At 48.1% G+C, this 17,608-nt stretch overlaps 1 protein-coding gene across 1 annotated transcript in view; it reads right to left on the reverse strand.

The window, feature by feature from the left end:
• SPP2 (secreted phosphoprotein 2) overlaps positions 1-13,403 on the reverse strand; it is a 33,246-nt gene extending 19,843 nt beyond the window's left edge. The window contains 3 exon segments of the mRNA XM_075319696.1: positions 7,551-7,679; positions 11,897-12,045; positions 13,388-13,403. Coding sequence (XP_075175811.1) covers positions 7,551-7,679; positions 11,897-12,045; positions 13,388-13,403 — 294 coding nt within the window.
• Positions 13,404-17,608: the final 4,205 nt, after the last annotated feature.

Genomic DNA, 17,608 nt, shown 5'->3' on the forward strand with positions numbered 1-17,608 from the left:
AGCAAAACTGTACACTGTCAGTAACAATACCATCAAAGCAGTGGAACCCTTGATCCCGTCCGACCAGGCGAAAGACAATGGCTCCAAGGGACAGCTGAAAGACTGGTGCCAAAAATTACATGTGGGCACCGACTCCACCCCCTCACACCAAAAGCATGGGGTTTACCGGGTGGTACAGGAGTACGAGCGGGTCTGCAGCAAACACCCCCTAGATTTTGGGCAGGTAAAAGGGGTTAAACATCAAATCGCCACGGGTGACCATCATCCCATTAAAGAGAGATACCGCCCTGTGCCCCCAGCACAGTATCAGCATGCCAAAGAAATGTTACGGGAAATGAAGGAGGCTGGGGTTATCAGAGATAGTTGTAGCCCCTGGGCAGCTCCACTAGTGCTCGTAAAGAAAAAGATGGTACAATGAGAATGTGCGTAGATTACAGACAAATTAACCGCATTACACATAAAGATGCTTATCCACTACCCAGAATAGACACTATATAGTCACTAACAGCCTTAAAATCAGCTAATTATTTCTCCACCCTGGATCTCACCAGTGGGTATTGGCAGGTTCCCGTGGCAGAGGCGGACAAGGAGAAGACTGCATTCACAACACCAATGGGTCTCTGCGAGTTCAATTGTATGCCGTTCGGGCTCTGCAACGCCCCAGGGACATTTCAGAGATTGATGGAGTGTTGCTTGGGCCATCACAACTTTGAAACCATGCTATTGTACCTGGATGACGTCATAGTCTACTCCAAGACCTACGAAGACCACCTGAGGCACTTAGCAGAAGTGTTTGAGTCCTTGTCGGAGTATGGCCTGAAGATAAAGCCGTCCAAATGTCACCTCTTGAAGCCAAAGGTACAGTACCTGGGTCATGTGGTCAGCGCAGAAGGTGTGGCACCTGATCCGGAGAAAGTCAACGTAATAAAGGACTGGCCAAGACCCACCATGGTAAAGGAGGTGCGGCAGTTCCTTGGGCTGGTGGGCTACTACCGAAGGTTCATTGATGGTTTCACCAAGATAGCAGCGCCTCTTCAAGATCCCCTGGTGGGCCAGCCAAAGAAGGCTAAGAAGCAAAGCCCTCCATTTGAATGGAACAGCGAAATAGAAACATCTTTTGTCCGGCTGAAAGGGGCTCTCACGGGAGAAGAAATTCTGGCCTACCCTGACTACAGCCAGCCATTTGTACTGTACACAGACGCCAGCAACGTGGGACTGGGAGCAGTTCTGTCCCAGGTGCAGGGAGGCAGAGAGAAGGTGATAGCTTACGCCAGTAGGAAGCTTCGTCCCACAGAAAGGAATCCAGAAAACTACAGTTCCTTCAAGCTGCAGTTCCTCGCTATTGTTTGGGCAGTGACTGAACGCTTCAAGCACTATCTGGCGTCGGCCAAGTTCACTATCTTCACGGACAACAACCCGTTGACACATCTGGCAACAGCCAAGCTAGGTGCGTTGGAGCAGCGATGGATGGCCCGGCTGTCTAACTTTGACTTTACCATCAAGTACCGGGCTGGCAAGAAGAATAACAATGCTGATGCGCTGTCCAGAATGCCTCAATTACCCGAGTCTGGAGAAGACCTGGATGAACTCGAAGAGATAGAGTTACCGGCTTTCCATCACCAAGGTGTTTCCCAGTGTGAGCATGCTGTAGGAGAGAAGCGCTCGAGCCAGTACGAGGTCTCGGTCAACCCATTACTCCACCATAATTGGGAAGACACACAGAACGGTGACCCGGCCGTGCGATTGGTCAAAGAAAAGCTAGCACAAGCTGAGACCCATCTCGGTCCAGACGCTCCACAGGAAGCCCAGCAGCTGTGGAAGGAGAGGGGACGACTGTTCACCTACCAAGGCAAGCTCTGCAAGAGATATATCATGACGAATGAATGAACTCGTCTGGCAGATAGTGGTCCCACAGAGGGATGCTCCAATTGTCCTAGCAGCTTACCATGATAAAGCAGGACACTTCGGGTGGAAGAAGTTGGAGACCTTACTCCGCGATCGGTTCTACTGGGTGCACATGAGAAAGACAGTCGAGAAGTGGTGCCGAGACTGTGGTCCGTGTAACCTGAGGCGGAAGGATGATGCCAGCCAGAGGTCTTCCCTACAGCCAATTGTCACGAAGCAGCCCCTGGAGTTGGTGGCCCTGGACCACGTGAAGTTAACACCAAGCCGGTCAGGCTATGTGTACGCCCTCACCATTGTGGACCATTACTCTCGTTTCCTGGTAGTAGTGCCTGTGAAAGACCAGACAGCCAGAACAGCAGCTAGAGCATTTCAGGCATACTTTTGTCGACCTCACGGTTATCCGGAAAGGGTACTGACTGATCAAGGTCCTGCATTCGAGGCAGAAGTGTTCCAAGAGTTCTGTAACATGTACGGCTGTAAGAAAATCAGAACAACACCGTACCACCCCCAAACCAATGGATTGTGCGAGAAGATGAACCATGTGGTTATTGATATGCTCAAGACTCTACCTCTGGAAGAAAGAAACCAATGTCCAGAGAAGTTACCAGATCTGGTAGACCTGTATAACCATATCCCAGTAAACTCGACCAACTGCAGCCCTGCTTACTTGATGCGAGCAAGACCTGGCAAGTTACCTGTAGACTTTGAGATGGGAACTGTGTCACCTGAAGCGGTTCAAGAGATAGAAGATTGGGATACAGAGCGACAACAGCAGTACCGCAAAGTCCAGGAATGCGTAGAAAAGAGCCTGTCCCAAGCAAGAACGAGACAAGAGCAGAACTACAATCAAACAGCCCCAGCAACTCCCTTAGCACCTGGAGAACAGGTCCTCAAGAAAAAGCGGAGGGCGCATAAATTAGATGATCAGTGGGAGAATGAACCCTACACCATTATTTCCTCCAACTTTGACAATAGTAAGGTATGCCTCATAAGCAAAGATGAAGGCAAGACCTATCAAACAGTTTCTAGAGACCGCCTGAAAGCGTGCCCTGAGCGGTGCAAAATCCAAAAAGAAGTGGAAGAAGTACAAGAATGTCCCCAAATTCAAGAAAAAGAGGAAGAGATGATACAAACAATCCTTGGAAAATTCCCCAAAACTTGGACCCGAATAAATAATGCCATAGTGGTACCAGTCTTGACGTTCCCGCAGTTGGTCGAGCCAGAGACAGAAGAGGTTCCAGATCCACCTATGGAACTGTCCGCCCCAACACAAGATGACACGCCAGCAGTGGAACAGGAGAATCAACCCCCTGTCAGTGGTGAACCTGTCGTACCCTTGGCGACTCTCAGACCACGTAGGCAATCATCACACATACCTATCAGGGTTAGGCCTACCCGTAGTGCTGAGGTAGCAGACGCTCCAAATAGTCAGGGACAAACCCCAGAGCTACGCAGGTCCCAACGTAGCACTCGGGGACGACCCCCTCCAAGGTATAGAGAGTAAAAAGAAAAAGTACCTATTAGAATGTATATAGTTATTTAAAATGTCTTGTATAAAATGCTTTTTGTCTTAGGTGATTAAGTAAATGGACAATTGGGCCACTGGACTATGGGTGGCCAACACTCTAGCTGTACATAGTTAGCACCAGTGTGCTCAGCACCCCTGAAGAAAAACCCGTCCGGCGTGCATAGAGTGGGGTCATCAATGCTCTGACGCACGCCCAGAGCCTACGTTGGGGGTTTTATCGCGGCGGGTCCCCCACGGAGCAGTGTAATGGACACCCGGCAGGGAGCCACACTGGACTCTTATAGTATTGTTTAAGTTGTAACGTTTAAGTAATGTGCCTCCCATAATGGGATGAAATGTTCTGACATGTTATGTTTTTTGTTTTCTTCAGTCCGGGAGAACTGAGTTTAACTAAGGGGGAGTGTGGCGCCCCAGGACCTGGTAGCCACAACAGCATTGCCCCCCCCAAAGGGTTAATGCTGAGCCTGGAGGTAATTGGGGGAATCTTTGGCCAGTAAGTTCAACATCCATCGTAGTTTCTCCCTCAGGCCAGCAGGGGGAGCTCTGAACCTGGAGTTCCAGGGAGCATTCCTTAAGTCTGACCTGAGGGAGGAGTTAGGTTCAGTCTGTAGAGAGAAAGCAGAGAAAGCAGACGCAGAGTGTGCTGTCTTGTGGAACTGGGGCCTGGAGCTGGAATAGCTTGGCCCAGTGAAGCAAGATTTGCAGAGAGGCACAGAAGAGACTCAGACATCGGAGTCTTTGGTTGCCAGGGTATAAAATCCTTCCCTGGTGGCCGAATCCGGAGGGCAGGAGAGCTGCAAGCCCCCTGGCCCATCAGCAATCCGAAGGTACAGCCATATTCCAAGGGCCCGGTGTGGACTTCAGCAGAGAAGCACCCGAGAGGGCCTGCGCAGCCTACCATACAGAAACAGGGACGAACTACCGGTCCCAGCAGCAAGAGGGCCATTGCTAAATTCAGAGTGCAGGGTCCTGTAGAAGAAAAGAAAGATCAGGGAGTAGGCCTCATACTCAACTGGCCAAGGATATCACCCCCAGGCACTTCCAGGCCGGCCAGATCATCTTTACCACCTGTGACGGTCTCCCTGGACTAAACTGTTGCCAAGTAAAAGAGGAGAAAGTAAAGAGACTACTGTTTGTGCCTGTTTCTTTCACTGCCTGTCGGCCCTGCACCGTATTATTCACACAACATCACACCATAGACTCTCACGAGCACCAACTGTTGCCCCGGGGTACCGCTCCACCTGTGGGGAGCAGGACCATCCAAGCTGCCATTCCATCAGCCCCGGAGGCCCCATACAGCAGTGGCGGCTTAATAGCCGCAAACCACAGGTGGCGTCACGACAACCATAAACTTTATTCACCAGCCATATTTAACTGACACCCACCAGGGCCACGGAGTCGGGCCCCGCCACCACTGACGACCCCCGGACTAGTCCGGCCTGGCACCGGGTGTCCCATAGCCCTAGGGTGGGCGAGTCATATGCATTGGGCACCCTTTTTTTTATTTATTGACTTGCCAAGCATGTGTAATGTGTAGGGATGCGTTTTTACTATGTCATCTGCCATTCAGCTCTGCTACATGGCCGCTAACAGCAGATACAGACAACCATGTAGCAGAGCTGAATGGCAGATGACAGCAGACACAGAAAGAGCCGCACAATCAGAATGAACTCGGGTTAACTTCACCCGACTTCATTGTCATGCTGCGGCTCTGTCTAAGTCGCGTCCTGATTAGCGGTCACCCGTGAAGGACTCACTGGTGATCGCTAAACTCCTGAGTAAATGAATTGAGCAGCCCTCTCTCATATGCTTACCGATCCCCGATCACCGGCACTGCGCTGCACGGCACACACTGCTCCGACGCTACACTGATGATACGATTACGACGCTTTTGCGCTCGTTAATCGTATCATCTAGGCTTTACACACTACGATGTTTCCTGCGATGCCGGATGTGCGTCACTTTTAATTTGACACCCCCGACATCGCACCTGCGATGTCGTAGTGTGCAAAGTACCCCTAACATTTCTGCAGTCATTCCCTAGCAAAATCCATGGGTATAAAAAAATGCTGTGCGCACACTTGTGGATTTACCTGCGAAATTTCCGCTGCAAAATTAATGTGCAGGTCACTTCTTTTCTGCAAGTACCTGCAGTTTTTGCCATAGATAATAGTAAAAATCCGCAGGGACCAACCTGCGGAAAACCGCAGCAAATCCGCACCAAAACCACACCAAACCGTGGCAAAACTGTGACGCCCCTGGACTATCAGGTCGTCACAGGGTACTGCACACTCTGTTACCTTAGTGCAGTATTCAAATCCCTCATGGTTCTGGGTCCCCATCTTGCGGTGCTGCCTCCAACAGCAAGTCAAATCCTATGAACACCCTGCATCACACCCACCAGACACACCAGTGGGCGGCTTGAGCGGAATAGGGTCGCCCACCTAGGGGTCAGGACGGGTAAAGTGAAGCAGTTGGGAGGTGGAGGAGGCAGGGAGTTGTGCCTCCCGAAAGTAGCTGTCTAGGTTGCAGGCGGTGTCTGGGCCTAGAGGAGTCGGACCCCCAGTCGCAGGGGATTGAGACGAGCTGCCTAGGACCTGTCAAGAGGACAGTCAGCAGCGTGGTCCTATCTCCGGTCTGAGACCGAAGGCACGGCCGGGTACACGGACCCTAGGTCGGGGAGAAGCTTCAGGCAACCCAGCAATTAACCTGCAGAGAGCGGCGCCTTTATGGACTGTTCCTACTAGCTCCAGAATCGGGGCAATAGTGCAACGAGGGGGATAGGGCCTTCCACAGACGCAGCCCACAAGATCCAAAGCGTAAGCCCTGAGAGCAGACTCCCACACTTAGTCACAGTGGGGAGCGCGGCCCGGTTAAGTTCCAAACTATCGGGCCACTTCAGTAAAATCTCAACTTTGTGTCAGGAGGCAGGTCACAGTACACCAGGCAGCACTGAAGGGGACAGGACCCGGACGAGCTCCCCGAGAGAGGCAACGTCACCCAGAGACTTGGTTTAGCTGGTTGTCAGCGTCTGCTTATTGGCTGAGTGAGTACATGAGTGACCCCCCTGCACTGTGTCCTCGCATCACCATCCAGAGACCCGGGGCCTTCCCCTACCCGTGGAGGGTAATAACACCTTGCTGCCCCAATCCATCACCCCGGGTACTCCCAACAATGGCAGCGGCGGTACTCCCAATTCCCACGGGTGGCGTCACGAAGTAAATATCCCCTTTTACTTTATCCCCTTTTACTTTTATCCCCTGTAAATATCCCCTTTTACTTTAGAGTGTGGCCCCTAAGCCCCCAGGTCCAGAGACCCTCGAGCCATGAACTGACACCATCCTGGATACGAGTGATTCGATCCTCTGCTGGGGCACCACAAAACTGCATGCGAATTTCATTGCGGTTTTGGTGCGTTTTTTTACCGCAGGTTCGGGATTCTTTCAGAGGGTCCGGATTTTCCCTAAAAAAAAGGTCAATTTTTAGTGCGCACATGGCCTCAAGAAGGATCACAAGGAAATGGACAGTATGTGACTTAAATATGAGTGTCTGAGCAAAGGGTCTGAATACTTATGACCATGTGATATTTCAATTTTTCTTGTTTAATAAATTTGCAAAAATGTCTACATTTCTGGTTTTTTTCTGTCAAGATGGGGTAGAGAATGTATATTAATTAGAGATGATCGGGTGCAGAGTGTACATTAATGAGAAAAAAAAGAAATTTTTTGAATTTACCAAAAAGCTGCAATGAAACAGAGTGAATAATTTAAAGGAGTCTGAATACTTTCCGTACCCACTGTATATTAGTGTTACAAAGCATATCCCAATATATTTGTTAAAATGAAGATAAAATTGCTAGAAACCCCCTTTAAAATATAAGACTTGCATATCCCTTTGTTATCTTTTTAATGACATGGTCCAATATACTAAGTACAAAAAAATACTGAGTCTGACAGCTTTGTATAAGTCAGGTTGTTCCTTTTCGTTATTGTCTAGAAAATTTCCTACATGCCCAGCTACAATACATGCTAAATCAGACATATACTGTATGCTAAACATCAATATTCCCTTCATACAGTCCGGCTATTTGTGACAAATCTCGTCTTGTCATACTTACCATGCTCAGCCCTGCTTTAAATGGACATTCTGATGGATCGATAGCTGTATTCTTGTTGCAAGCGGTTTCTCTTACTGTGAATTGTGAAATTACTTCAAACACATCTTCAAGTTCCATTCTGTCTGTCACCTACAGCAAAAACAAAGAGCTGTGAAGCGCAGTTATAAATCTTTGGTGTAGGTTATATTGCTGGAGCAGGAAAGTCATAGCTGGACACATGATATTGCTAGCGATATGCAATGTATGAGATGGGAAAAAAACCTTAAATCTACATAAAGAAATAGTAGAGACAATATCATACTTTAGCGGTAATGTTTCTGAGTTATTATACACCAAGCACTGTACAATCCCAAGACATACAGCACCTAAGTACCTGTTAGGCAGAGGTGGATCTAGCGGCAATACTACCATACCCGAAGCTACAAAACCCAGAGGATCACAGGCAGGCCCGGACTGACAGGCAGGAGGGGCGGGACTTCTCCCGGTGGGCTGGCTGGTGGAGGGGTGGGGGCCGCCCCCGCCTCTCCCGCACTCAGGGCTGGCGTCAGCACGCGGCATACCTGGGCAAATGCCGGGGCCCTGGAGAGCCGGGGGGGCCCACTCGGCCTCGTCAGTTCTGGTGCCCCTTGGCCGGGGCCCCCTCGCCTTAGTTCTGCTGCCCCCGGGCCGAGTTCCGGGGGTCCTCAGTCCTCGCCAGGAATCTGCAGCGCCGTCCCTTTAAGGCGCGCAGACTTCCTGGTTTGAACTTCATCTGTGGGCGGAGCTACCGACCGGCCTGCTCAGTCCCACAGATGAAGGAGTTGCAGTGCCAGCCAGCGACCCCCAGCACAGCTCTTCTCTCCGGCGCTGTGTGGGCCCCCTCTCCACCGTGACCTGAGCGGTATGTGCCCTCCCCGTCCCCCCCCCCTCCCCCCCGGTGTTGTATGTGCTGGCCCCTGGAGCTGTGTGTGGGCCCCCCAGAGCCGCGTGTGTGGGCTCCTCAGAGCCACATGTGCGTCTGTATGTAGCAGAGCTATGTGTGTATGTATGTAGCAGAGCTATGTGTATGTATGTAGCAGAGCTATGTATGTAACAGCTATGTGTGCATGTATGTAGTAGAGCTATGTATGTAACAGCTATGTGTGCATGTATGTAGCAGAGCTATGTATGTAACAGAGCTATGTGTGCATGTATGTAGCAGAGCTATGCGTGTATGTAGCAGAGCTATGTGTGTATGTATGTAGCAGAGCTATGTGTATGTATGTAGCAGATTTATGTATGTATGTAGCAGAGCTATGTATGTAGCAGAGCTGTGTGTATGTATGTAGCAGAGCTATGCATGTATGTAGCAGAGCTATGTGTGTATGTATGTAGCAGAACTATGTGTATGTATGTAGCAGATTTATGTATGTAGCAGAGCTATGTGTGTATGTATGTAGCAGAGCTATGTATGTAGCAGAGCTATGTATGTAGCAGAGCTATGTGTGTATGTATGTAGCAGAGCTATGTGTGTATGTATGTAGCAGAGCTATGTGTGTATGTATGTAGCAGAGCTATGTGTGTATGTATGTAGCAGAGCTATGTGTGTATGTATGTAGCAGAGCTATGTGTGTATGTATGCAGCAGAGCTATGTGTGTATGTATGCAGCAGAGCTATGTGTGTATGTATGCAGCAGAGCTATGTGTGTATGTATGCAGCAGAGCTATGTGTGTATGTATGCAGCAGAGCTATGTGTGTATGTATGCAGCAGAGCTATGTGTGTATGTATGCAACAGAGCTATGTGTGTATGTATGCAGCAGAGCTATGTGTGTATGTATGCAGCAGAGCTATCTGTGTATGTATGCAGCAGAGCTATGTGTGTATGTATGCAGCAGAGCTATGTGTGTATGTATGCAGCAGAGCTATGTGTGTATGTATGCAGCAGAGCTGTGTGTGTATGTATGCAGCAGAGCTATGTGTGTATGTATGCAGCAGAGCTATGTGTGTATGTATGCAGCAGAGCTATGTGTGTATGTATGCAGCAGAGCTATGTGTGTATGTATGTAGCAGAGCTATGTGTGTATGTATGCAGCAGAGCTATGTGTGTATGTATGCAGCAGAGCTATGTGTGTATGTATGCAGCAGAGCTATGTGTGTATGTATGCAGCAGAGCTGTGTGTGTATGTATGCAGCAGAGCTATGTGTGTATGTATGCAGCAGAGCTATGTGTGTATGTATGCAGCAGAGCTATGTGTGTATGTATGCAGCAGAGCTATGTGTGTATGTATGCAGCAGAGCTATGTGTGTATGTATGCAGCAGAGCTGTGTGTATCTGTATGCATGTATGATGTGTATCTATGTATGTCAGTGTATATGACTGTATAGATGTGTCAGTTCTATATGTATTTTTGTGAGTTTGTCTTTAAATATGTATATGTATGTGTACGTATGTGTGTGTCTGCGTGTGGATGGGGCCCACTGGGACTCTTCCGCCCGGGGCCCACAAAAACCTGGAGCCGGCCCTGCCCGCACTGCCTGCTGTTTAAAATTATTTTGTGGCTGCCGCCACCCGCCGGCCGCCACTATAGCGGCGGGGTCCGGTGAGCGGCCCCCGCCGCCAATTTTCAATGCTGCTGGCCGCCGCCGGTATTATACCGCCAGTGCGCCACCACATGTGGGCTGCTTTGGTTTGAGTTCCAGGGCTGAATTTCAGTCCAAGTCCGGCCCTGATCACAGGGACAAAGTAGTCATCTAGGGAGCTTTAAAAGAGGCCCCAAGGGACATGTATTTTTTTTGTACTAAAGGCAGTCCTTCAATATAGCACTGATTACTGTAAGGTTCCCGTAACATCTGACTTCTTAGCAGCTGTGTCCCAACACGTTATGTACAATGAGGGATACAGTGTGTACTGTACTTTCAGATAATCACAGTCTTGTTGAGTGGCTACACCAGATACTAGACCATTTCTGCTCTACTTTACCTTTTCAGTTTTGCAATAGTCCCAATCTCTGCTTGGTCCGTGCAGCGTATTCCATAGCTGAACTCCATTATAGAGTTTATTATAGAGTTTATAAGGACTTGGCCATTATGTTCAACAGAACCATGTGGCAAACTATATAGTTGTTCTTAACTATTGACACTATAGCCATATATGACATTAAACTTTAGCATCTATATGTTTTTTATGACAACCAATTTTATACTTTGTTGTCCTGTTTAATTTTCATTTAATGCATTTGCCATCCATCGTATGTATTTATGTAGTGATGGTGGTTCTGGTTAATTATTCATGTACTAATGGTGGTCCTGGTGATATATTCATGTACTGTTGGTGGTTCTGGTTTTGTATTTTTGTACTGATTGTGGTTCTGTTAATTTATTCATGTACTATTGGTAATTCTGATGATGTATTTCTGTATTGACTGTGGTTCTTGTGATGTATTTCTGTACTGATAAAGGTTGTGATGCTGTGTTTTTGTAATGATGGGGGTTCTAGTGGTGTATTTCTGTGCTGATGGTGGTACTGGTGATGTATTCTTGTGCTGTTATTGGTTCTAATCCTGAACACATAACAATTTCTAACTTGTAAGATTACATTATACATGGCTATGTTTATAAAGTGGTGGGCAGTCTGACAAGTTAAGGGTTATTACACTTTTATATTCATGTTAGGAGCATTAAAGGGGTGGTCCAAGTTTGTGATGAAAGTTTGTGATGCATGCTGTAAGGATTCTCTGGTGCAGTCAGTTAGAGTGGAAGGTCACGAAAAGTCAAGTATGCAATTTGCATATATGTGGTTACATGCCAAGTAGACATGCGTGGCTGCATTCAATGCAAGTGATCCTAGAGGCTGGTCACTTCTATTTGGAATGTTGCAAGAATTATGAAAATCGCATACTTGCTCTCATATGACCATCCATGCTGTGAGAATTCAGAAGTTTGCAATCACCTATTGTGACTACAGACTTTCATCAAAAACTTGGACAAGCCCTTTAATTATAAAATTAAGCACTATAGCATATCCAGTCCTAACAGCATGTAATATACTCACAGTCAGGATTCAGTTCTTCTTGCTGATTCCAGCAGTCATTACATGGCCCCTCTACTCATACGCGATTTGAATACTTACGGTCACATGAAAACTACCTTTCCTTCCTGCTTCCCTCAGTTTTTCACTGAGCATTAAGTCACCAGCACGTGATTGTAAGTAATCAAATCACATATGAGTCACATGATGACTACTCAAACCGCTTGATGGGGAATACCAAACTAAATACTAGCCCCTGGTGCTGGAATACCTACATCCACCTCTGCTGTATATAAACTGTATAATGGATTATGTACATAGACAGATTAAAAAAAAAAAAAGAAAAACATTAAACTTACCTGGGGAAAAGATCCCACTCTTATTTCTCCTGTCCTTGACAGTCTTAGCATATTTATTCTCCAAGCCTGGCTGTTGAGGTCATTAATAGAAGCACTTCATACGGTGGTGATTATTTCTTGCCTAAGTTTGGCATTGTGGGTTGGCATACCTGGGAAGATTATACAAATTCCCTACAATTACTGCATATTTAGGGAAAATACTTGTGTTTGTGAACATAAATCCTGATTATATAGTATCTGCATGGCGTATGAACATACCAGAACTATACCCGTGCCTGTTAACCGCTTAGATCGTACTGTCAAAATGTGACAGCGCAATGTAAATGGCCACGGCGGGGAAATCGCCTCTCCCCACCGCCATCAGAGGCCCCGTGACGTGATCACAGGGAGTCAATGGTTGCCATGGTAGCACATGGTTATGTGATGACTCCTGTCGCTATCATGACATATTTCCTGTTACACTCGACAGATCGCCGGCTGTAACAGGAGAGCAGCATTTCTGCTGATCAGAGCTGTGCAGCTCTGATCAGCAGATATGAACAAGGGATCAGACTGCTGATCCTTATAGTCTCCTAGGGGGACTAGTAAAATAAAAAAAGTAAAAAATAAGTTTTAAAAAAAACCTAAAAGTTCAAATTCCCCCCAGTCGCCCTATTGAAAACTAAAGGGTTAAAAAAATAAAACAATATACACATATATAGTATTGTTGCGTTTAGAAATGCCAGAAAAGAGGGCGTGGCTAACTATGGAAGTGTGAGGAGGCACATTCTGGAGCTCCTACAGCACATAAACTAATCCATCGGCATCCACAAGAACCATGGGCAAAACAAACAAGAAAACTAAGGCTAGAGCATCCTCTCAGCCCCCTGCTACTAAAGGGAACATTGCACAGCTGCTCACCCGCTCAAATCCTCCCCGCCGGGAGTCCCGGGATTTCCAGCAGGCGACACCGGGAGATCAGACTCAGGACATCCACACAGTGGAGCATGCGTCTCCTGGAGTCGGCTGCCTACCTAACATACCGGGCCAAACAGTGCTGAATCCACCGACCCCATCTGATGTAGAGACCAGTCGGCAGCCGCCCGTGAGACCAGAGGATGGAGGAACAGCAGCATGGCAAGATGGCGACTCCCCATGCGGCGACGCAGATGGCGACGTAAATGGGAACGCACCTGCGTTCCCAAAGAAGGTAACGGCCGGCGGAATCGGAGAGGGAGCCCTCCAGGGAGACCGCAGTTGCGCTGGTGACGGAGGGGGGAGCGGACGGGCTGCGTCGGCCCTCGATGAGATGAGAAGCGGGGGGGAGGGGAATGGCGGCGCTTCCCCCATCCACGATGTGGGAGACGGCGACGCTGCACACACCCCCCCAGCAGGCCCACAAACGCCGATAAAACCGCAGGGAAGCGGAGAAACCCGACATACATGAGATGGAGCCACAGGGAAAAGAAGGAGCTGATGGGAGGCGGCGTTCCCATGCTGTCCTGCACTCACCTGCAGAGATAACCATAACACCTCATAAGTTGCCAGGCGCAGTAATGGGATCGCCTGTGAGACCCACAATGGAGCACACTACACAGGGGCTGTGCTCTGACCCCCCCGTCACGCATTCCTCTGGGTCCTCAGCCAAATGGTCACCTGGCTCTTCCTGGCTCTCGGCCTCCCCCAGAGATGGTGGTACATTAGAGGCCGAGCTGAAAGCACCTTCACCTCGAAAAGAGGCACTGGGAGATAGAAGGACACCAGAATGCATAGGCACCCCCATGGAATTGTCAGACAGAATCACGGCCACCACCAGACCTGACCACCAACTACCTGAGAATAAGCAACTGTTTATGCACACTCCTATAGAGGAAGACAGATCAACCACTCTGGCAGATATACGTAGACTACTAGAATCAATTCCCACCAAACAGGACATAACTAACCTAACAACTAAGATTGTCTCTGAATGCAAGCAAGAATTCTCCCAGTTCCGTTCGGAGTTAACAGATCTTTCATCAAAAGTGGGCTCCCTATCTGAAGCTCGTGACTCCACAACGAAAACCATACAAACACTGACGGATACCGTTAAACGCCACTCCTCCCTAATACAAACTCTTCAATCTTCATTGGATGATCTTGAAAACAGAAATAGGAGAAATAATTTGAGAATTAGAGGCCTCCCTGAATCCATTACCACTACAGATATTCCATCAACACTGACTACCATCTTTAATGGATTGCTAAGACGCCCACCGGACACTTTCATTGAACTTGATAGGGCCCATAGAGCACTACGGCCCCCAGACCCAAATAACCCCCAACCAAGAGACATAATCTGCCGGATTCACTTCTACCAACTTAAGGAATCAATTCTGCAGGTGGCACGCAAGAAACAAACCATCTCCCACCAAGGTCACCCCATCCGAATCATGCCAGATTTATCACGATTTACACTGGCCCAAAGAGCGGCCCTCAAACCCCTGACGAGCGTTCTACAGGAAAGGGAGATCCCCTTTAGATGGGGGTTCCCCTTTTCTTTATCGGTTCGGAGGGGCCTAAAAACCTTCACAATAAGAACCCCGGGAGACATACGAGGTTTCCTGTCCGGATTGGGACTACCGAACATTAATTTGCCTGAGTGGGTGACGCTAATTGAAAATGGCACGGTTTTAACTGGGAGACCCCCAAAATCCCGAGATCATCCCCTTGTAGGCCCTCCCTCCAGAGAAAGACTGAAGGGAGATGACAAAAGAGGACCGACTGCGAGCCGTCGCATTACACCCTAGCGACCGAATCCAGTTAACTTGTCTGTAAAACGGTAACTATCGAGGGAATTGTTTCCCATTTGGACACTCCAGCATCCCAACAAGAACCCGGGACTCCGTGACTTTCATATGTTGCAGAGATGCTCTTGAAAGAATAGTTAAACACTATTAGTTTATAACTAAAATTTGCCTCACGCCCAGAGACTTATTACCTTATCCAATAGCCGATGGATACTCAGTTACTTTGTAATGGGATCAACAATTCAGACTGCATCATTAATGTAGAAATGGATTTGAATACTGTTTCAGCAATTGCCCACAAGGGGGCAGTGTCAGACTGTACAATCACAAACACAAAGCTGGGAAATCCCCTACTGCAGCTTGTGTGTGAAAACCAGGAAGAAAAAAAAGTGCGGGAAGGTTGTTCAGCTCCAGAGCTCAGCCAGAGGAGAGCTGCGTGTGGTCTCCCTGAACAGAGGGCTCTTTTGCCACAGGAGACTTGGAGAAATCACCCTGTGGAAGTGGTTTCTGCCATTCCCGGTCTGCAGGACTTTGTTTTCACCAAGGATCTAACCGGACTGCAGAGCATCGCAACCAGAGTGTAAGTGCAGGGGCTGTGACCTCCCTTCTTCTGCTCGGCGTGCCCCGGGACTAAAAGACTGATTAGAATCCGTTACTAGCGGGGGAAGATCAAAGGAAAAGACCGAGGAGCTGCATCCCTTCAGCGCTGCACTGGGACCCATCATCGTGAGACTCCAGGCCTGCGACGTGGGAGCGGGCATCTTCTTCCGGGATAGACTGGTACGTGATTGTAGGGAAAGTTAGGGAAAGTTGCCGCCATTTCTTTGTTGTTGTTTTTCCTTTCTTCTTGCTGCGTACCCGGAAGGAGTGAAAATCCAGGGACTCCACTATACTCATGTGCGCAGATAGTTCGGTTGATTGTATTATAAATATGTTTCCTAGTAAAGAAATGTTACTACCGGTAAAATCTGAGTATGGGGATTTTGTTGGAATAGAGCATACACACACACCCGCGGCCCTACCACCGGTCGCTTCAACTTCAAGTTATATGGTTAAACCAGTTAAAGTGTTACGCAGGCTTCTGTGCCACCTTGCCACTTGCTGGACCAGACGTCGCCCCACATAGGGTGGGAGCCTCTGTCCGGCCTACCAAGGTTGCACAAGCTCCTGTTTCACATTAGTACCTCTCCTAGGTTGTTTGTTGCACAGAAGCTATACCTCTGAGCCTTTAAGTTTGCTGAATCTCTATTTCTCTATCCCCTTTCTACATTCTAATCTTTCTATCTTTACTTATTTCACGGCATTGCATGAAGCTTCCCACTCACCGGTATTGCACTATCGTTTACCCTGAATGACGGAATTAAGAATCGCCTCCTTCAACGCTAAGGGTCTGAACACTCCGGAGAAACGGGCGCAGGTCCTGCACCATTTCCATCGACATAAGGTACAGATAATCTGCTTCCAAGAAACACACTTTAAAGAAAACCACACTCCTATCATCAAACATAAACAATATACCAGTTGGCATTTTGCCAACAATCCTAGCAACAAATCTAAGGGGGTTGCAGTGGCTATACATAAATCCCTCCCCCACCAAATTCTTAGCTGTACAATAGATAAAGAGGCGAGATATATTTTTCTTTCCCTAAAGGTCGAGGGTCAGATATTAACCCTATTAAATGTATACGCCCCTAACCAGGACCAAGCCAACTACATCTCAAATCTGATAGACGAGTCCTCCCCCTTGGTGCAGGGGTCGGTAATTTTATGCACTGACCTCAACCTTACTTTAAACCCGGTTTTGGACAACTCAAAGAAAAAGTCTCACTTATCATACAAAGCTATCAAATATGTTAAAAAAGCTCTCCTCAGGTTACAGTTATGTGACGTGTGGAGACTACAACATCCCGAGGTCAGAGACTATACCTTTTACTCAACACCGCACGATTCCTATAGTAGGATTGATTATATCATGTTCCAACACTCAGCTCTCCCCTGGGTGTCCTCTACGGCAATCGGTAACATACTGTGGTCCGACCACGCTCCAGTTTACTGCTCTTTAACGATCCCTTCCATTTCTAAAACGGTGCGCCCATGGCGGTTGAATGAGAGCTTGCTGGAAGACCCGGTGTGTGTGGCGGATGTACGGGAATCCATAGGACACTTTCTCTCAGACCACATTGCTGACACGACTGCCCCAATTCTCAAATGGGAAGCACTTAAATGTGTTTTGAGAGGGGTCCTTATTAAACATGGCTCCCGTTTGAAGAAGGCCAAAGCCCAAGCCCTTGGTTCTGCCCTACAAACAGTTACCAAATTGGAATTAGCCCATAAAAATGCACTCTCAACAGAAACACTAAGACATCTCCTCAAAGCAAGACAAGACGTAAAACATTTGCTAGACGAATCTTATAAGCGGTATCTCCAAATTGGGCGCAGCAGATTCTATGAATTTGGTAACAAACCGGGGAGGATGCTTGCGAGAGCCCTTCGCTCTCAGTGCACCCAGAATTTTATCCCCTGTATCAAGGGGGTCAACGACTCCTTGGTCCACACAACGGCAGAGATCTCCGACACGTTCCACTCATACTACGCAAGCTTATATAATCTCCCCAGACCAGTGAGCCAGCCACTCCCAATCACGTCCCCTTTCAACGCCCCTAGACCAGAAATCATAGCCGAACTAGACAACCCATTTGACCACACTGAATTGTTAAATGTAATAAAGAACCTACCAAATAACAAAAGCCCAGGACCAGATGGGTTCACAGGGAAATTCTACAAAACACTGGTAGACCTTCTATCCCCTGTGATGCTGGTCGCATTCAATTCCATCTCCGAGTCCTGTCCCTTCCCTGCCCAATCGACGGCTGCGTTTGTCACCGTGATCCCTAAACCGGGAAAAGACCCAAATGTTTGCAAAAGCTACCGCCCAATTTCCCTC

This window comes from Anomaloglossus baeobatrachus, chromosome 7 (assembly GCF_048569485.1).
Source record: "Anomaloglossus baeobatrachus isolate aAnoBae1 chromosome 7, aAnoBae1.hap1, whole genome shotgun sequence".
Classification (NCBI taxonomy): domain Eukaryota; kingdom Metazoa; phylum Chordata; class Amphibia; order Anura; family Aromobatidae; genus Anomaloglossus; species Anomaloglossus baeobatrachus.